The following is a 21,900-nucleotide window of genomic DNA, read 5'->3' as shown; positions in this document are numbered from 1 at the left end:
TTGGAAAAACTCATAGCCCAGAGTGTTTTACAATGTTATGGTTGGAAAACTGTCCAATAGAGACCTTTCACTATTTACAGGAGTTCAGCTATCCATACATCAGAACCAGCATCATGCCACTATGAGGCTGAACAAGAATTGTTCCACTGCACCAGGTTACAGAGGGATGACACATTCACTCGACATCTAGACTGAGTACACTTTTAGTCATTCCATGTTTGCTTCATGCAATATCATCCTGTAAAATAAAGTAAATTTTTGACATGCTCTTGGTTTTCTTTACCTTTACATTAGTAAATGTTGGATTTACATTGACATTTTTTGTTGACTTATTCTTATTTCTTTTGGTTTTGTTGGTGATAGTCCTATTTTTTGGGCCAGACTATGATCTACTATTAATGTTTAGGGTATTTCGTGTACATGCATTGCCTAAATTAGTGCGGGAAAAACATGGGTGGTACAGTAGTAGCTAGCTACAATGCATGGATGACTCACAGTATTGCTATACTATGTAAACAGAGGAACTCGCAAGAAAGAAAAATGGTTAACTTCAGTGGGGTAAGGAAATGTTCAGCCTTAAATACATTTGATTAGCTAGCCGATTTTGAGTTTTGTTCGGCTTTCTATGGGCCGAACAATGCTAAATAACGTTAGCTATGCTAACTAACATTAGTTTCTACTTGGTAGCCACAAGATTGTAACGTTTCACAGGTTACAGTTGTCTAATATGTTACTCGTTTTAGCGTAGACGAGTTGTTATAACGTTTTGAAATGTGTGTGATGATTTATGCGCACTATGCATAATGTTAACTGCAAACGAAGTCGGAACTCCAAACGTTTGTGCTTGTTAGCTACTGTGTGAGTTATCCCGGAAGGGCTTGCTGGAACTGAAAGTGCTGGGGCGGTCCTTTGTAAAAACAATAGGTCATGATTCGTTGAAATCGAAACCGGGATATCCAACCAGTGTAGGGTGCCGCCTTGAAGTCTGAGGCACAGATTCAATATTAGCGTTTCTTGCAACACATCAAAGCCTCTCAACTAGTCAAGGACGTAAAGAGGCCGATGTTAGTAAGATTAGCTGAGCTCACCTGTCAAGTAAATACGCCAGCCGAGTCCGACGGTCAAAGTTGATGTCACTTCAGTGAAGGTAATTGGTATAAATACCACCAAATGTAATTTCTAATTGTTACTTTGGTAATGTCGAGACGTTAATTTGCACACCCATTCAACCGCGACATCAAAACAATGCTAAATGGCTGTCCTAGCTACAGTAGCGCACCAACGATATGTTTTTAAATATACCAGATAGGTACAATGTAGTGTTTTTATAGGGGCATCCATAATAATACGGCGCACCTGGAGAAATTAGGGTCACGTAACTTGCCCAAGCCGACAGTTTTGACCTTGTCACACGTGTATTCGAACCAGTGAACTTTAATTAGGACACTGGCCCACTGCGACAGGCTGGCTTACTTGCCGCCGTTAAAGCGATACTTGCATGCGAAAGTTTAGCCACTGAATATTAATTAACATGTCATTGGTAATATCTGTACAAGGAAAGATTTGTCAAAGGGTAAAATCTACTAAACTTAGTCCACTCTGTTAGCAACCGATTATAGTTTTGGAAACGGAACTGTATTGGCCAAAATCCATCTTCTCCTTTCCCACTGCCGGTCACTGGGCTTCCTCTTACCACCATATTTGGTAGTGAGTGGAAACGCCAACCGGATGCTTCACATTTATACATCCAGTGAAATGTCTCATTATAAACTGGGTGGTTCGAGCCCTGAATGCTGATTGGCCGACAGCCGTGGTATACCACGGGTATGACAAAACATGTATTTTTACTACTCTAATTACGTTGGTAACCAGTTTATATTAGCAATAAAGCATCTTGGGGTTTTGTGACATGGCCAATATACCACAGCTAAGGGCTGTATCCGTTGTGCGTAAGAACAGCCCTTTAGCCGTGATATATTGGCCATATATCAAACCCCCAAGGATGCCTTATTGCTTAATTGTTTGAAAGGGATAATCAACGAGGGGATATGCAGTCTATGGAAAATAATGAACTACATGGAAAGTGAGTTCTAAGACCCGCTGGCGGAGTGGAACTGACCTTCCATGGAGTTGCATTATTTTCCAGAGTACACATAGAGCCCCGAATTTATTATACCCTTTAATACCATGGCTATAATTTAACACATTTGCCAGTAGAAATGTGTTCAACATCCACTGAAGTACATAGCAAGTTTACTAGATGGCTAAAGTAGTCCCCATGGTAACCAAACAGACTTGCTAGTTGAGCTAACCAATCGATCAGTCCAAGCTTGCCACTGACAATCAAATTCAACAATGCTAATAATGTTTTCAATTAGACTTTTTCAAACGCCGCTCAAACAGAACATTAAGAATGAACTCTAGCCATTGAAGTATACAAATATAGTGTCTGTTATAGGATGTTATACCATGGCATTGTTGAATACTCATTTCTTATTGTCTTGAAGGGCATTCTAGAGCGTGCATTATTTCCCTATAACGCATGGTATATCGGCACAGCAGAATTCAATGGCTATAGTTCATTCTTACAACATTTTGTTTGAGCTGCTTTTTAAAGCAAGTCTAATTGAAAACATCGGTATTGTTGAATTAGATTTTCATAATAGCAAGCTAGGACTGATGGTTTGGTTAGCCCAACTAGCAAGTGTTTGGTTACCATGGCTACTACTGTAGCTATCTATTTAATTTGCCGGCTACTGCAGTGGATGTTGAACAGATTTCTAGCAGCAAATGTGTTTATCACTTTTATTCCATTGCTATAATTTATCAACAAGGGGCTATGCATTCTATGGAAAATAATGAACGATGTGGAAGGTGTGTTCCACAACGTGCTAGCTGATGTCAAAATTATTTCTCAACTCCTAATATTGAGCAAATTACTCATTGGAGCCAATTACTCACCGGAGCATCTGACATGAGCTTTGAAAAAGCACCCGCCGGTAGGCTATCAGTGTAGCAAGTGCTGCTGGTAAGCTTTCTTGACTTGGGCATGGTTTATAGATAGCGCCATGCCTCATTCATTAAACATTAGCTTACATTCTGTATCATCTGACTCTTTCTGCCAACTGACACACCTGTCACCAACCTAAACAAAAATGTACCTTTTTTTCTTGAGCTTACACCTGATCTTTCCATGAGACTGACCAGGTGAAAGCAATGATCCCTTTTTGATGTCGCTCATGAAATCCGCTTCAAATCAGTGTAGATGAACGGGAGGACAGGTAAAAAACGAATATTGAGACAATTGAGAATGTGGGTCATTGAGAATGGGGCAAGGAAAAATATTTAAAGTGCCTTTGAACGGGGTAGGGTAGTAGGTGCACGGTTTGAGTGTTGAACTAACGCTGCTGGGTTAAGTTTCCCTTGTATCATGAATGGTCCACCACCCAAAGGAAATCCAGCCATCTTGACAACTGTGGGAAGCATTGGGGTCAACATGGGCCAGCATCCCTGTGAAATGCTTTTGACACCTTGTAGAGTCCACGCCCCAGTGAGTTGAGGCTGTTCTGAGAGCAAAAGGGGGTGGGGGGGGTGCACAACTCAATATTATGGTGTTCCTTATGTTTGGTATGCTCAGTGTATGTCCTAATGTTACAATAATTCAGTGAAAAGCATTAGCTGACACACCCAAAAAATGTTTGGAGGTATTGATTAACAGAAGATAAACTGAAAATAAATGCTCCAAAAATGTTATGAATAAACTGACATTTTGAAACGGTGATTGAGATTTACCCATTAAATTGTTGGGAGCATAGATGGGATGTGCAACTTTCTATGCATCTCTTTGCAGGGACCAGGCTTGTCCTGTGGGGTCACCTGCAGTTATGAATGTGAACAATGATGTGGAAAAGCTTTTAAATGGTGAAGGACTAGAAGTGAACGACGAGTTCGATTCGGCACCCGCAGAGGTCCAAGCAGTTGCCTTGAGGAAAACGATAACCTACATCGTCAGCGCTGTCATCTTCAATGAAAAGGTAGTGAGCAATGAACTCTGTAAGGACAAGGGATTAATTCACCAAGCTAAAGAGCTAAATTAGTTAATTAGGTCACTTACTAACCTGACACGTTACTATTATATCATGCAGAAGTCCACATGGCCTAAGGACATTAGACTTCTGTGGCCTTTGTCTAAAATAAATGTACAGTAGGAATTGATACCCCTTGACTTAACACATTTTGTTGTTACAGCTTGAATTAAAAATTGATTTCTCACCCATCTACACACACAATACACCCAAATGACAGTGAAAACATGTTTAGAAATTAACACAGAATGAAATAATTGACATAAGTTTTGATTTGAGTTCACGCCCCTTTGCTATGACACTCCAAATTGAGCTCAGGTGCATCCATATTCCTTTGATCATCCTTGATGTCACACTAAACTTTGAGTCCACCTGTGCCAATTCAATTGTTTGGACATGATTTAGAAAGACACCTGTCTATATAAAGTCCCACAGTGCACATCAGAGCAGAAACTATACCATGAAGTCCAAGGAATTGTCCATAGATTTCAGAGAGAATTGTGATGAGGCATATCTGGGAAAGGGAATGTCGTGTCTTTACCATCATTCAATTTTAGACTTCGTTTTTATCAACGATTCTCTATAATTATTATTACGCGATCTAACTGATTAATCATGTAACTAAGAAGTCGGGGCACCAAGGAAAATATTCAGATTACAAGGTTATAATTTCCCAATAACCTTTCAGATATTTTCATATCTGATCAATAGTCTTCTGATGAATTATTTACGTTACCTCACGTTAGTCTCATTCCAAACGTCGTAAATTGTTGGTTATCTGCACAAACCCAGTCTTCACTGAGTCATCCATATATCAATTGTCTTAAATAATTTATTTATTACTAAAGTAATTCACAGAAATGCATAAACAAACAGTAAATATGGTTACAAGAAATGATAGGAGAATGTGCCCTAGTGGGCTAAACCGGCATCGCGGCTTGTTAGACAAAAGGGAAGTGGGGGTCGACCAATTATGGGGGGGAAGTGGGGGTCGAGTTAATTATAACAATTGAAATGCTAATCCTTTACACCTGAACACTCACTCACTCATTCGGGAACAATTGCAATCAATGTATACATTTACGCTCAGTGTGTCGTCTTGATCTTTGTTGAAAAGTTAGTTTCTCTCCTCTCTCTCTGTCATGGTTAGAGTGGGTTGTTCAGAGTGACATTCATACATTGTTATAGAATGGATGTTTCGGCGGTTGTCGTTCTTCGCGTTCAATGATACCGAATTCCTAGCTGCAGACAAGTAATTAATATCAAAGACTTGTTCTTATTCTGTTGGTATCGATAGTCTAAGAGTTTCACCACGTGGTATGGTTAAAATATTCAGCAATGGTCTGCAACCTTTGTCCCCTCGTAATGGAGGAAAACATGGCCTGATTAGAATTTCTCCAAGTTGGTTGTATTCAGAATTGCAGAAAAGGGCTGTCCCAGGATGCTTGACACTAAACTGGGCTCATGGGCGGTCCTTTGATTTAGTTAAGCTCAAAAGGGAATTGGAGTTTCCTTCATTACAGTCCAAAATCACATTACACAATTTTAAACAGTATCATACTCATTCATCTTATACAACAATTAGATGTAAACCTCATGAGGCTATTATATAAACATAGTTATGGTAATGTGGCCACAGTCTCCCATGAGCTTCCCCAAGTTGTAACAAACGGACTAGTTCGTAGCCGGATTCCTCACGATCTTTATTTTTTCTTTAAATTTTACCCCTTTTTCTCAACAATTTTTTTTTTTTTAGTAGCTACCATCTTGTCTCATCTCTACAACTTCCGTACGGGCTCGGGAGAGACGAAGGTTGAAAGTCATGCGTCCTCCGATACACAACCCAACCAAGCCGCACTGCTTCTTAACACAGCGCGCATCCAACCCGGAAGCCAGCCGCACCAATGTGTTGGAGGAAACACCTGGCAACCTTGGTTAGCGCGCACTGCACTCGGCCCACCACAGGTAAAATAACAACTCAATGTTTATCCCAGGACAAATTAGCTAGCAACAGCAAGCTAGCTAAATTTGACAAATTTAGCTAGCAAGTGCAAGCTAACTAGCCAAATTGCCATATGCTTTTTGACTTGTCCCCAAATTAATATAATTGGTTGAGTTTGTTTTGATATTTTAACCTGCGTGTCATGATCGCGTTTAGTGTGGGGGGGGGGGGGGGCAAAATGCACGATGCCACACAAATGTTTGTACATTTGAACAGAAGTAGAACCAATCTACCTTGTTTTATTAGAGCTCCCCATGGATTTAACATGCCCCCTCAGGAATGTAAGGTCTGCAAGGGGTAAGAATAGTTCCTGGTACTGTTTTAAAATTATTTTTTTAAAGACATCTCATTACACTTTTCATCAAAGTGCATCCTATTGTGTGTGTCACCTGTATTTGCAGAATGAGGTGCTCATGGTGCAGGAGGCCAAGGAGAATTGCTACAAACAGTGGTACCTTCCAGCTGGCCGTATGGAAGAGGGAGAGGGCATTGTGGAGGCCATGAGAAGGGAGGTGAAGGAAGAGGCTGGATTCGACTGCAAACCCATTACCCTGGTTCTGGTCCAAGAACAGGGGCCGCAGTGGATCCGATTTGTTTTCTTGGCGGAGATTACAGGTAAAACAGTTTATCCACGTATTTCAGCTTTTCATACAAATAGCAGGCTTGGTTGTGCTCAGCTTATATTCTTCAAGAATAAGTGGGTGGGTATATACACACACACACACACACCTTTCAGCCACACCTGTTGCAGGTGTATAAAACCAAGCACACAGCCATGCAATCTCCCTAGCCAAACATTGGCAGAATGGCCTTACTGAAGAGCTCAGTGACTTTCAACGTGACTTCCAACAAGTCAATGTCAAGTTTTGAACTTCTTGTATTTCTCAGGAGTCGGCAGCATTGATTAGTTACTTTTCACTGCTATTCCTGCATATTTTCCTCCCTTAGGAGGCTCCCTGAAGACGATGGCAGAGGCTGATGCAGAGTCTCTCCAGGCTCAGTGGTGGGACCAAGACTCCCCACTCACCTTGAGGGGTCGTGACATCCTCAGACTCATCGATACCGCCCTGAAATACAGAAAGAAGCCCTGGCATCCTGTGGCTCACCCTATAGACATGTGCTGCCATGTTGTTGTACAGCGACTTCTCCTCACTTTCAGCAGCTCTGATGGGGTGCTTTGGCTCCTTTTGGGCAACATTAAGGACCTGCACCTCCCTGTGGCAGTGTCTGTGAAAACCCACACAGTCACATGGGCGGCCAACACATTGGTACAAGAGGCCATGCCCTCCTCCTACTACGACCTCAACGTCAACACAAGGGGAATCCTGGGACTACAGCACAATGGAAGGGTCCCTGGGAAGACAGATGGACTCTGCTTCAACACAGTGGTGTCTTTGGAACACACTGGGGAGGGGCCACACACCAGTCAACCACCACTGATCGAGAGCCCTCGCTTTCAGTGGTACAAAGTGGAGAATCCTCAGCTAAGAGACAAGATTCAACAGAGAATAACTACTGGGTCCTTCCTTCCAGTGCATAGTCTCTACTAAGGAGGTGGTGAAATGACATTCCAAAAACAATACACTTTTTACTTGAAGATGATTTTGGGAATACGTGGGGCAAGTACCTGTCTATGAGCGGCCAAAAGACATGTACCTTACAACGTTTATAAAATTTGTACATCTTTTGTCATTTAGCAAACACTAATCCAGAGCGACTGACATAAGTGAGTACATTTGGACTTTTTCATACTGGTCCCCCATGGGAATCAACCCACAACCCTGGCGTTGCAACAGCCACACAGGACCACCATTCCGAAAACTGCTGGAAAAGATTGCAAAAGAAATTCAGAAATAATTTGTGAAAAATGGACTGTAATACAGAATAGGGTCTAACCTTTTGATCAAATGTTCAATCAAGTCTGCTATTCAAAAACTACATTCAGCTACCAATAATGATCTAGCTTCATATGATCCATTTTAGATAAGCTGCATGAAATCTAATACCCATGGCAGAAAAATCAAATTACTGTTATGACAGTTTGACTCAGCAATATGACTTTGTGGCTTCTGAAAGAGTACGAAGCAAAAATATTCTCTTCAGCCATCACATTGTAGGAGAGGGACGCAAACTTCAATGCAGATACTCTCAGCATTATATTTGGTTGCACTGCTGCTCATGTCGCCGAGTCTATTTAAAATTCAAGCTAAATACTTTGAGGCTCATCTCAATTGTTAAGTTGCATGATCATACTTTACAAAGGATTGTACAGAGACTGATGTTTAAAACAATGTATTGTGACCCTGGTCCCCATAAGACACCAGACATCACCTCAACACAGAAATAAAACGTGAGAAAAGGCAAGCACAGGTTAGTGTTTTTTGTCGTGAATCTTGTCTGGAAGCAACTCCAGAGTGGTTGCTAGCTGGCACAGCCACAAAGTACAAATCTTTTAAACCTAACCTTGTATTAAAACATTAGCTTTGGGGTATTAATTTATTTAGACTTTGTACCTGGCCCATCTAGCGGAAACCGCTCAGTTCTGCCTCCAGGATGGACTCATCGCCATGCAAACAGAAAGTATCAATAATTAAACTGGATGACGCACAGTTTTAGGTTGTTTCAACCAGTCTCACAGCCCAGATGATCATGTATCAAGCTTCATTAAGTGCTGACCCAGGATCAGTTTAGTCCATAATGAACATGATCCTACATAAGCACTGAATACCGGCTCAATCCTCATTCTAATACATGTTTTAATATCTCAAGAACCAGGGATAGCCTACAGCAATCTTATATATGCAACTGTTACAAAGACAAGATGAAACGCAACCTTTTACATTGATTTGACCTACTGCATACATTACTTCCAGGTATGATAATTTGCTTAAGATAGTCATTATGTAACATAAGCTAAACTCAAAGCAAAACATTTCAGCATTTACAATAAACTTAAAAGGAGATTAATTTTACATTTGCTTTTCTCCTAAGTACCAATGCTTCATCTTTGGAGAACAATTAATGCCCCTGTACCTCCGGTCATCTATGGCTTTGTTTACTCGTGTAAGCAGCTGTGACTGGTGTCGTCCGTCTGACTGAGTGTTCCGTTCAAGGATTCACAAGGTGTCAGTGTTCTGCAAGTTTGTGTTGTTGGCAGGAAGTTTGACAAAGGCAATGGCTGCCAGCTCCTTACAAAACTCCTCCAGGATGATCACTCCCTTAAGCAGGGGCATGTGATCCACTCTGGGGAGGCAAGATCCACACAAAATCATTGTAATTTCCTCAGTCTGCTTCTCAGGAGGGTGGTTTTTGTTATTAGGAAGAACACATGTATTGGTGTAGTGGCCGGTCAACGCACATGAATGGCATTTACACCTTTTTTATATTGCACAAGTGTTTTACGCACATATTGCATTGAAAATACAACTTCATTCAGCATGCATGGTGATCAGGTTAACCACTACATCACATTCAGGACGCACACACTTACCAAATAATTAATTTAAACTAATATATACAGTGTGTAGTCAGACCCCTTTTCCACATTGTTACATAAGCCTTATTCTAAAATTGATTTTTTTTGCGGAAAAAAAAGGTCCTCAATCTAAACACAATACCCCATAATGACGAAGCGAAAACAGGTTTAGACATTTGTAAATGTACTAAAAATAAAACTTATTCAGACCCTTTGTTACGAGACTCAATTGAGCTCGGGTGCTCCGAGAGAGGATTATGTTGAGGTACAGATCTGGGGAAGGGTACCAGAAACAAATTGTCTGTAGCATTGAAGGTCCCCAAGAACACAGCGGCCTCCATTAAATGGAAGAAGTTTGGAACCACCAAGACTCTGGCCAGCCCAGCTTAACTGAGCAATTGGGAGAAGGGCCTTGGTCAGGGAGGTGACCAAGAACTCGATGGTAACTCTGACAGAGGACAGAGTTCCTCTGTGGAGATGGGAGAACCTTCCAGAAGGACAAGCATCTCTGCAGCATTCCACCAATCAGGCTTTTATGGTAGAGGCGCCAGACAGAAGCCACGCCTCAGTAAAAAGGCACACGACAGCCTTTAGAGTTCGCCAAAAGACACTTAAAGGACTGACGATGAGAAACAAGATTCTCTGGCCTGAATGCCAATCGTCACATTTGGAAGAAACCAGGCACTGCTCACCTGGCCAATACCATCCCTACGGTGAAGTATGATGGTGGCAGCATCATGCTGTGTGGATGTATTTCAGCAGCAGGGACTAGGAGACTAGTCAGGATAGAGGGAAAGATGAACGGAGCAAAATACAGAGATCCTTGATGAAAACCTGCTCCAGTGTTCTCAGGACCTCAGAAGGGGGAAAACGTTCAGCTTCAAACAGGACAACGACCCTAAGCACAGAGAAAAGACAATGCAGGAGTAGCTTCGAGACAAGTCTCTGAATGTCCTTGGGTGGCACAGCCAAAGTCCGGACTTGAACATAGCTGTGTAGCAACACTCCCCATCCAACCTTACAGAGCTTGAGGATCTACTTTGAAAAATGGGAGAAACTCCCCAAATACAGTTGTGCCAAGCTTGTAGCGTCATACCCAAGAAGACTCGAGGCTGTAATCACTGCTTCAAAGTACTGAGTAAAGGGTCTGAATACTTACGTAAAATGTCAGTTTTTATAAATTAGAAAAAAGGTATAAAAAAAGTTTTTGCTTTGTCATTCATTGTGTGTAGATGAGGGAAAAAAAACATTTAAATTCATTTTCGAATAATGCTCTAATGTAACAATGTGGAAAAAGTTAAGGGGTCTGAATACTTAACAAATGCACTTGGTTTCTCTATGGCACTTACCCAGACTCCCCATCCAGGCCCATCAGCTGCCTTCGGACATGCACAAGCTTCTCTGTGAAGTTTGGGATCACCTCGATCCTCTGCATCAGTTCTCCTATCACCTGTCAAACCAGGAGAAACATAATTAGGAATGTATTTGTGAAAACTATAGCTCGGTAAAACATCAAAGACAAGGAAGGAGGTGAGTGTAGTGGTCACCCACCCTGATGAGCACAGAGAACAGGGAGCGGGCTCCAGGGGCCAGGATGATGTAGGGGTCCAGCAGGTACTCATGAAGGTGGGGGTGAGGGAACACGGCCAGCCTGGACAACACCGATGTCACCTGGAGGTTCAGCTCATAGGGCTAAGAGAGAGAGAGACACACACACACACACGTCACAAGTGAGGGGATGTTTGTGACTAAACACAGCACTCATGGTGGTCACTAATGTATTATGACTATGTAATAATTGTACCATATACAAAACACAGTTGTACTGAAAGTGTGTCATCTTGAGAGCTTGATTGCAGACATGCAAAACATTTTGGGATAGTATCAACAGTGGACCACTGAACAAAATACAAAAGTAAATCCCTTGAAGTCTACCTGCTCAAGGATCCGGCCTATTCTGTCAAACAGGACTTTGAGGAAGTGGCCTTCGAAAAAGTCAGAACTGGATACAGACAACTCGGTTGGTTTGCGGGACTCCGGCCAATCCCAATTGAGCAAGAATGCAGTGCACTCTTTAAACTAGGTGTAAAAAAAAAAAAAATGTGGATGTTTTGCATTAGATCTGAGACCTCAATTTATGCAATTATGCTACTCGTGGTAATGAGTTCTCCGCTCACCTGCTCATGAGCATCATGGACATAAGTTTCATATCGGGCACCTTGGACATGTTGAGAGGTTTTTGCTTCTTGAGGGACCAAACACAGAAAACTGCAAAACAAAACGACAGTGTAAAGTTTAAAAACTGTAAAGCGAGTTATAGCTGCTAAAATACAAAAAGTAGTTCCTTCATGACCCGAATGAGGGGATGAATGTTGTGCCTAGACTCAATTAACCACATGTAATAAAATTAACTGCATAGAGAAATGTATCCGTGTTCTATTTCATTCTGTGTTTAAAGGCACCTGTTTACAATGTCCAATGCTTGAGTTTGCCCACTGCAGCGATGTTCTCTGATGAGCTGTGGTCGATGCAGAAGATGCTCTGAGCTGTTGAATTCATCCTCGCCGTACATGTCAGTGAAGAAAGGGTCCTCCTCTAGTTCTCTGTTCAGGTACAGGGGGAACACAAAAAGATATGAATAGTATAGAAGCCATTCCTGAGTGGTATTGATGACTGTATACTCCATTTGGTCTGTCATGAACTATTCATAGTCATGATTAACCATGCAATTAACACAATTACAATGTTACAATGGCTCATAACAACCTTGATTTCTATTAGCCCCTACAGAGAGGTCATCTGTCCATTGGAGCTCTACCTCTGGATGAGTTAACTCACTCATTCTCCTCCACGGGATCTGTGTCAGTGAAATGCCTGGAATCATCCCCTCCCCCGAGAGTGCGTGTCACATAGCAGCGGTTCTCCAGGTTCCTCAGGACCAGGTTGAAGAGAATGTCCCCGTGAGGCTTCTGTAGGAGCTCTTCAAACAGGAGCAGAGTAGTGATACTGATCTAGGAGGCAGAGAGAAAGTACAGCACGTCACCAGCATTAACCAGAAATAACACGGGTACTTCCTTAGTGTTGTATGCCAAACGAAGAATAAGGGAATAAAAATAGTTTAACTATATTCATAGTAGCAACATGAGAGATGTGAACTCCAGTTGTCTCGTCTTTAGTCATGTTCAGCCTTTACTGAGGGCTACAGTAGCAGCACCGTCGGCTTACCTCATCGGAGATGTGGTCACAGTGCTCTATAAGTTGATAACGCAGCACATGACTCTCTGTGTCCAAGCGCTGCTCGCTCTGTGTTTGTCTGCCTAGGAGGAACGAGACCAGCTCTTCCACCATGGCAGGGGATTGGATGTGACGCACCGAGCAGCACAGCAGCGCAGTGTTCACCAGCACGCCCATCTCAGACCTAAAACACAAACCACTGTTTAATAATAGTCCATATGTCCCAGGTACAGTGCTTTCGGAAAGTATTCAGACCCATGGACTTTTTCCACATTTTGTTACAGCCTTATTCTAAAATGGATTAAATAATTTTCCCCCATCAATCGTCATACAATAAACAGAAATACCTTATTTACACAAGTATTCAGACCCTTTGCTATGAGACTCAAAATTGAGCTCAAGTGCATCCTGTTTCCATTGAACATCCCTGAGATTTTTCTACAACTTCATTGAGTCCACCTGTGGTAAATTCAATTGATTGGACATGATTTGGAAAGGCACACACCTATCTATATATGGTCCCACAGTTGTCACTACATGTCAGAGCAAAAACCAAGCCATGAAATCGAAGGAATTGTCCGTAGAGCTCTGAGACAGGATTGTGTCAAGGCACAGATCTGTGGAAGGGTACAAAATAAATTATACCGCATTGAAGGTCTCCAAAACCAGTGGCCTCCATTCTTAAATGGAATAAGTTTGAAACCACCAAGACAGTTCCTAGAGCTGGCCGCCCGGTCAAACTGAGCAATCGGGGGAACATGGCCTTGGCTGATGGTCACTCATTACAGTACTCCAGATTTCCTCTGGAGATGTGAGAAATTTCCAGAAGGACAACCATCTCTGCAGCACTCCACCAATCAGGCCTTTATGGTAGAGTGGACAGACAGAAGCCACACTAAAAGGCACATGACAGCCCGCTTGGAGTTTGCCAAAAGGCACCTAAAGACTCTCAGACCATGAGAAACAAGATTATCTGGTCTGATGAAACCAAGATTGAACAAAGTACTGAGTAAAGGGTCTCGATAGTTATGTCAATGTGATGTTTTTAAAAAAAAGAATAATTTGAGAAAAAATGTTTTTTTAAATTTGATATGTCATTATGGGGTATTGTGTGTAGACCCTATGTAATCCATTTTAGAATATGGCTGTAATGTAACAAAATGTGGAAAACGTGAAAGGTTTGAATACTTTCCAAATGCACTGTATATGTACAAAACCCCATTGGAGAAAATGTAAGTGGGGGTCACTTACATTTGGAGCAGCTCATGCTGTAGAACACCGACGAGCCAGCAATGGTGAATTTCTTTGGCTAATTTCACAGCGAGGCTCTACAAAAACAGCAAATATAATGCACTCGACATCCTCTCTTGGTGGAAATTCAATTAAATAGTCAAGTATTTCTGCTTTTTAATTATTATTTTATTTTTTACCTTTGGTGCCTCCCTCATCAGATGGTCAAGGAAGTCCAGCCAAGCGAAAAAGCTCTCCATGTGCTCACTACCAGGAAACGACTGGCTTTCCTGCATACCGCTCTGAGAGAATGGAACACTGCACAAGACATCAGGTCCATTACTAAATCAAAACCAGATGATAACTGTACAAGTAAGGTTGTAGGGCTTGCTTTATCTCTAAGTATTTTTGTGGTAATGGAAGAAGTTCAAAAGTTTTACTTAACTACTTTAAAACAAAGCAGTTACATAGTCAAAATTTGTAAAATAATTGGTCTGATTACTTTGATAGATGATAATCAACATTATTTTGGATTGTGGGGCAGTTAGACCATAAAAATGTCTAAACTTTGTTGTTGTTGCATTTGAAAACTGCAAGACAGGACAAAGTGATCTGTCAGAAGAATAAAAGGCAGGATCAAGTGGACAACACTTAGGAAAGCAAAGCAACTGAATCATTCATTATGTGAGTTTCAGATAAATAGATCCACGATTTACTTTTGTAAAATGTGTAATGAAAATTAAGTTTTAGTTTAATGATAATTTAATGAACGATTCATTTTTCTGAGTGACTTGTTTATTTTAGCAGTTTGTTTGACCTGTTGGCTGTAATGAATTCTACAGCATGATTAATATGCGCACCTCTGGTGTCTCTGGAGACGTATTCTGAACAACTGTCTGTCCTATATGAGTGCAGGTAAAATAGATCATGCTACAGACAGTAAAAAAAAAAAAAATTACCACATTTAGAACTGATAATTGATCACATGGTGCAAGATTTCATGTAATTAATTGATTATTGAACATTATGATGGACACAGCTTTGTAGAACCAAAACATAAACAGCCCATCTGCTCAACAAACTCAAGAACAAATCATTTGGGGTGCTGCAGTTCGAACGATAATGAACTTATCACCCATATGGTAGTCAAGCAATGCATTCCAAGTCATTCAAAATTTAGTCCGGTTGCGGTCACAACTAGACCTTGTTTAAAATGTACCAAGAAATAATCCTATTTGTATTAGATGTCGACCGATTAATCGGAATGGCCGATTAATTAGGGCCAATTTCAAGTTTTCATAACTAGTCCAAAGCTCAAACCACCTGCCTCACGAGGAGCCCGCCTGTTATGCGAATGCAGTAAGAAGCCAAGTTAAGTTGCTAGCTAGCATTAAACTTAATCAATCATGATCAATCATGGTTCATGATATTACTACACTGCTCAAAAAAATAACAGGAACACTAAAATAACACATCCTAGATCTGAATGAATGAAATATTCTTATTAAATACTTTTTTCTTTACATAGTTGAATGTGCTGACAACAAAATCACACAAAAATGATCAATGGAAATCAAATTTATCAACCCATGGAGGTCTGGATTTGGAGTCACACTCAAAATTAAAGTGGAAAACCACACTACAGGCTATTCCAACTTTGATGTAATGTCCTTAAAACAAGTCAAAATGAGGCTCAGTAGTGTGTGGCCTCCACGTGCCTGTATGACCTCCCTACAACGCCTGGGCATGCTCCTGATGGACAGTCTGTGGTGCAACGTGGCGTTGGTGGATGGAGCGAGACATGATGTCCCAGATGTGCTCAATTGGATTCAGGTCTGGCGAACGGGCGGGCCAGTCCATAACATCAATGCCTTCCTCTTGCAGGAACTGCTGACACACTCCAGCCACATGAGATCTAGCATCGTCTTGCATTAGGAGGAACCCAGGGCCAACCGCACCAGCATATGGTCGGTCTCACAAGGGGTCTGAGGATCTCATCCCGGTACCTAATGGCAGTCAGGCTACCTCTGGCGAGCACATGGAGGTGTGCGGCCCCTCCCACATGGAGCTGTGCGTGTTCTGACCGTGTTGTTTAAGTGTTCCCTTTATTTTTTTGAGCAGTGTAGTTTATCTAGCGTGTCCTACGTTGCATATAATCGATGCAGTGCCCATTCGTGAAAAAGGACTGTCGTTGCTCCAACGTGTACCTAACCATAAATAATGCCTTTCTTAAAATCATTACCCAGAACTATACATTTTTAAACCTGCATATTTAGCTAGAAGAAATCCAGGTTAGCAGGCAATATTAACCAGTTGAAATTGTGTCACTTCTCTTGCGTTCATTGCACGCAGTCAGGGTATATGCAACAGTTTGGGCCGTTTGGCTCATTGCTAACTAATTTGCCAGAATTTTACGTAATTATGACATAACATTGAAGGTTGTGCAATGTAACAGGAATATTTAGACTGATGGATGCCACCCGTTAGATAAAATATAGAACAGTCCCGTATTTCTTGTTTTCGAGATGATAGTTTCCAGATTCGACTATATTAATGACCTATGGCTCGCATTTCTGTGTGTTATTATGTTATAATTAAGTCTATGATTTGATAGAGCAGTCTGACTGAGCGATAGTAGGCACCAGCAGGCTCATAAGCATTTATTCAAACAGCACTATCGTGCGTTCTGCCAGCAGCTCAGCTGTTTATGACTTCAAGCCTATCAACTCCCGAGATTAGGCTGGTGTAACGCTGTGATGTGAAATGGCTAGTTAGCGGGGTGCGCGCTAATAGCGTTTCAAATGTCACTCGCTCCAAAACTTGGAGTAGTTGTTACCCTTGCTCTGCATGGGTAACGCTGCTTTGAGGGTGGCGGTTGTCGTTGTGTTCCTGGTTCGAGCCCAGGTAGGAGCGAGGAGAGGTACAGAAGCTATACTGTTACACTGGCAATACTAAAGTGCCTATAAGAACATCCAATAGTCAAAGTTAAATGAAATACAAATTGTATAGAGAGAAATAGCCCTATAATAACTATAACCTAAAACTTCTTACCTGGGAATATTGAAGACTCATGTTAAAAGCTTTCATATGTTCTCATGTTCTGAGCAAGGAACTTAAACGTTAGCTTTCTTACATGGCACATATTGCACTTACTTACTTCTCCAACACTTTGTTTTTGCATTATTTAAACCAAATTTAACGTGTTTCATTATTTATTTGAGGCTAAATTGATTTTATTAATGTATTATATTAAGTTAAAATAAGTGTTCATTCAGTATTGTTGTAATTGTCATTATTACAAATAAAAACATTTTTTTTTATTTTTATAATCGGCCGATTAATTGGCATCGGCTTTTTTTGTCCTCCAATAATTGGTATTGGCGTTAAATTGTTTAAAGCACACTCTTACAAGTTTCACAAATTACAGAGCCAATTGTGGTGAACTGAACGAGAGGCTTGTAGAATCAGGAGTATTTTGTGCTTCCAGCACATTGGGGCGGCAGCGTAGCCAAGTGGTTAGAGCGTTGGACTAGTAACCGGAAGGTTGCGAGTTCAAACCCCCGAGCTGACAAGGTACAAATCTGTCGTTCTGCCCCTGAACAGGCAGTTCCCAGGCAGTCATTGAAAATAAGAATATGTACTTGCCTGGTTAAATAAAGGTAAAATTAAAAATAAAAAAAATTGTTCGCCAGTAAGGGCTCATGCATGCTCTGGGCCACTAAACTCACTTCCAGTGGGTCTGGGGGAAACTGTGTATGTCTGCAGGCTCCAGCGTAGCCGGGAGCTGGCTGAAGAGCTCACACAACCTCTCAGCTAGTAGCTGACACAGTGGGGTGCTTTCAGCCAGGCACACTGCAGTATCTTCCTTTGGTATGCTGACAAGGAGCAGCAAGCTCTCAAAGGCTTTCAGTGCAACTCTGCTTTTCTGAACAAGGAGACAAAGAAAAACGTGGCAAATTATTGATAGCGTGTTCATTTACAAGCCTCAAATTCATGAATTATGTATTGGTTTGTAAAATAGTCCTTGCTGAACACACCTGGCTTCTGCTCAAGTGGACCAAGACATGGATGAGGCCTGCATTGGCTGGGAAAATAGTTGAGGGAGAGTCAGTGGGTGAGTGCTGTTGAGGACTGGAGGTGGAGGCAGGGTTGGAAGCTGTGGGGTAATTGGAAGACACAGTTTCTCCACTTCTCTCTTTTTCTGTATCCCCAGAGGTAGAAATAGACTTCTTGGAGTGATTATCCTTTTTAATCTACATGACAAGTAAAACAGTGTAAAAAATAAAAAAATATATCCATCATACATTGACATTACTTCAGATGATGCAATGAAATCAACTAGATCTAGTCAACTACTGTCAAACTAATGACGTGATAAAGTACTACTACCACTACTTTTAATTTTCGAACTTCTACCATTAGTACTACTATTCAGTATGCCCCTTGCCTACACATGTTTAGTGCTTGAAAATGCACGACCAAATAAAAAAGAAGTACCTCTAAAATGTAGTTGAGAACATACGGATCTCGTTTCACCCTGGAGCAAACAACAAACATAAACTGAGCCTCCTCTTTCTCAGTCTGCGATCCCGGAAGACCACACAGACGAACCAGCTTCTGTTGAGAAGAATGTCAGGAATTTTGGGAGGACAATTTTACAGTTAAGGAAAGCACATTTAAAATATCACTTTATCTTGATAAAGAGAACGATAGATAATAGTATTTCACAGAATAAGGTGGTAGCCATGCTGGTTAAGTGTGCCTTGAATTCTAAATAAATCACAGCCAGTGTCACCACCAAAGCACCCCATCACACCACCTCCTCCATGCTTCACGGTGGGAACTCTGCGTCTCACAAAGACACGGTGGTTGGAACCAAAAATGTCAAATTTGGACTCATCACACCACAGATTTCCACCGGTCTAATGTCCATTGCTTGTGCTTCTTGGCCCAAGCAAGTATCTCACTCTTATTGGAGTCCTTTAGTAGTAGTTTCTTTGAAGCAAATCAGCCATGAAGGCCTGATTCATGCAGTCTCCTTTGAACAGTTAATGTTGAGATGTGTCTGTTACTTGAACTCTGTGAAGCATTTATTTGGGCTGCAATTGCTGAGGCTGGTAACTCTAATGAACTTATCCTCTGCAGCAGAGGTAACTCCGGGTCTTCCTTTCCTGTGGCGGTCCTCATGAGAGCCAGTTTCATCATAGTGCTTGATGTTTTTGCAACTGCACTTGAAGAAACTTTCAATGTTCTTGAAATCGCCTAGATTGACTGACCTTCATGTCTTAAAATAATGATGGACTGTCGTTTCTCTTTGCTTATTTGAGCCGTTCTTGCCATAATATGGTCTTGGTATTTTACCAAATAGGGCTATCTTCTGTATACCACCCCTACCTTGTCACAACAACTGATTGGCTCAAACTCTAAGGAAAGAAAGAAATTCCACAAATGAACTTTTAACAAAGCACACCTGTTAATTGAATTGCATTCCAGGTGACTACCTCATGAAACTGGTTGAGTGAGAGAATGCCAAGAGAGTTCAAAGCTGGCTACTTTGAAGAATTTCAAATAAAATATATTTTGATCTGTTTAACATTTCTTTTGGTTACTACATGATGTCTTCACTATTATTCTACAATGTAGAAAACAGTAAACATAAATACAACTTTTGACTGGAACTGTATATAAATAAGGTATTTATTTTTAATACATAACCAAAAATGGCTAAAAACCTGTTTTCGCTTAGTTATTATGGGGTATTGTTCTGTAGATTGAAGGATTTTTTTTGTTTTTTGAATAAGACTAATGTAACAAAATGTGGAAAAATGGGTATGAATAGTTTCTGAATGCACTGTATATCAAATTTCCAACAGCCATAGACAACAACATAGTGACAAACAATAACCAGAACGAATGACTCCTTACCTGGACTGGCCTATACACATTGAGGATGTGAAGCATTGGCTTTTGGATTTGTACCAGGATCTTGGAGAAGAACACCAGGACCTGCTGGTTCATTCCTGGGGGGTACTGTTAGGACGAAGAGATCAGTGTCGAAGAGAGTGTTATCAAAACGTACCACACATGACAACATTTCACCTGCTGTGTGTGTGGTACCTGTGCTTTGCCTAGGGTGCAGAGGGTCTCCAGCAGTTTGTGCTGTAGGAGGTACTCCATACAAGGGCCCATCTCCTCCTGCCCCTGTTGGGCCTCTTCGTAAACTAAGATATCCAGCATCTGCTTCAATCGCCATGGGATGTCTGTCTGCTTTACAGGCCTCGTTTGACCTGGAAAAGCATCACAGTTGAATGCACTCTCAACCTAGGCCATTATGAACGCATGCCGAATATGACAGCAGTATTAAAAGGAAATCGACCTACTGCCGACAAGTTAGTTCGCAATGTAACTCAGGCCAAGTTTGCTTGGTGGCACATCTGGGGTATTCAACATTTTCTTAATTTCAACAGTGTCTCAATCTCACCAGTAGTTTCAATGTAATAATTGGTTATCCCTTTCCAGTGGTCCACAAAAGAGTCCAATAAATTTACTGACGGCTCCCTCTAGAAAATAGAAGATTGGAAACATGAGATGATTCAGCTCAAAGAATGTGCCTAAATACTAAATAATTATGTCCTATCCAGCACAAAACATATTCCATTGATCAGTTGCGCTTTGTCCTGTCTTGTATGAGCTCGTCACTCTACCCATCCCCCAAGAAAGTTGCCCACTGATGGAATGTGGTACCATATGTCTGTGGAATTCCACTTGAGCAAACATGGAGTCAGGTCAGTCCATAGAGAATGTTAGACGTCTCCAGTGGCCAAAAAGCCATAATAGCATGGCCAAAGCCAATGAGGGCTTCCACTATTTTAATGTCGTTAACTGGTTGTGACTTCCAACTTCATTGGCTGATCTCTCCTGGTGATTATGTTGGAGTCATGTCCAACCGGGTCATCAGCCAATCGTGAAGAAGAAAATTGCCTACTTGCTTTCACAGGCGCTATAATATCAGAGATACAAAGATGAGTAATCTATCTATCTCTACGGGATAGCTGGAAATCTTTATCAACAAACATTTCAGACGCCATGGCATATGTAGTTTTAAGGTAGCAAGTTAACTTTAGATACTTGCCGAATGATTAACACATATACACAACTTCATAATAACATTGGCATTGTTCAAAATGCATATTACACCAAATCAATTAATCTAGATAGCTTGCCACCATCTTGTTAGCTAGTATTGAATACTTGGCTAGCTAGCTAACGCGTTGGATTAGACTGCAACTTGTTATTTGGCGCTTCATTTAACTAAATGTTAGGCCTGTAAATAGTTAACTATTAGCCGCTAACTAACTTGTTTAGCCGTTGGCTAACTTTATATGGAACAAAGTCAAAGAAAAGTAAAGTTAGCTGCTGCTAGCCAATGAGCTTGCATCATACAGTATCTACCCAGCTAGTTAAATCCAGGAAGTGGAGTACGAAAACGCTTGTCAACCAATACTTACAGTCTCCAACGCCTGTTGAAAGAGATGTGTCAGTTTACTGAACATATCCATTATTTTCGTCGAATTAATAAAAAGTTTTACAAAATATGGTAAACATTTTCCCGTTTGCTAGCTCCAAATACGATATTGCCACAGATAGAACAACTAGCCAGACGTTTCACCGGATGTATAAATGTGAGGCATCCGGTTGGCGTTTCCACTCACCACCAAATATGGTAATGAGAGGAAGCCCAGTGGCGGGCAGTGGGAGATGTTTCCTGCCGACATTCTGCTCATTTTCTCTCCAATAATATATTTGATCTCAGTACAGTTCTCTCCCCAAAACTAAAATCTGTTACGAACATTGTGTACACAACAGTTGTTTAG

General features: G+C 41.2%; 2 protein-coding genes across 5 annotated transcripts; one reads left to right on the top strand and one right to left on the bottom strand.

The window, feature by feature from the left end:
- The first annotated feature begins 979 nt into the window (after positions 1-979).
- Positions 980-8,456, top strand: nudt18 (nudix (nucleoside diphosphate linked moiety X)-type motif 18). Of its 3 annotated transcripts, none has more exons than XM_035786417.2 (4): positions 980-1,147; positions 3,851-4,034; positions 6,489-6,702; positions 7,036-8,456. In XM_035786417.2, exons 2-4 carry the CDS (start codon positions 3,885-3,887, stop codon positions 7,635-7,637), a joined length of 966 nt encoding a protein of 321 aa, XP_035642310.1. In that variant the 5' UTR covers positions 980-1,147; positions 3,851-3,884; the 3' UTR covers positions 7,638-8,456. The 3 variants fall into 3 exon arrangements, with proteins under 3 accessions (XP_035642310.1, XP_035642311.1, XP_052318605.1); XM_052462645.1 differs by lacking the exon at positions 980-1,147 and adding an exon at positions 6,334-6,384 and having other exon boundaries at positions 3,898-4,034; XM_035786418.2 differs by lacking the exon at positions 3,851-4,034 and having other exon boundaries at positions 987-1,147.
- Positions 8,364-21,722, bottom strand: fhip2b (FHF complex subunit HOOK interacting protein 2B). Of its 2 annotated transcripts, XM_035786416.2 has the most exons (18): positions 21,535-21,705; positions 20,771-21,026; positions 20,508-20,586; positions 20,144-20,313; positions 19,952-20,056; positions 18,524-18,643; positions 18,064-18,279; positions 17,755-17,951; positions 14,227-14,344; positions 14,048-14,124; positions 12,788-12,980; positions 12,401-12,573; positions 12,025-12,165; positions 11,740-11,830; positions 11,498-11,641; positions 11,114-11,254; positions 10,912-11,012; positions 8,364-9,330 (listed from the first exon to the last, which is right to left on the bottom strand). In XM_035786416.2, exons 2-18 carry the CDS (start codon positions 20,801-20,803, stop codon positions 9,204-9,206), a joined length of 2,226 nt encoding a protein of 741 aa, XP_035642309.1. In that variant the 5' UTR covers positions 20,804-21,026; positions 21,535-21,705; the 3' UTR covers positions 8,364-9,203. The 2 variants fall into 2 exon arrangements, with proteins under 2 accessions (XP_035642309.1, XP_035642307.1); XM_035786414.2 differs by lacking the exon at positions 20,771-21,026 and having other exon boundaries at positions 21,535-21,722.
- Between the last annotated feature and the right edge of the window lie 178 nt (positions 21,723-21,900).

Source organism: Oncorhynchus keta, chromosome 14, assembly GCF_023373465.1.
Source record: "Oncorhynchus keta strain PuntledgeMale-10-30-2019 chromosome 14, Oket_V2, whole genome shotgun sequence".
NCBI classification, from domain to species: Eukaryota; Metazoa; Chordata; class Actinopteri; order Salmoniformes; family Salmonidae; genus Oncorhynchus; species Oncorhynchus keta.
Note: the sequence above shows the minus strand (reverse complement) of the source record. Positions and strands in the feature narration are given on the sequence as shown.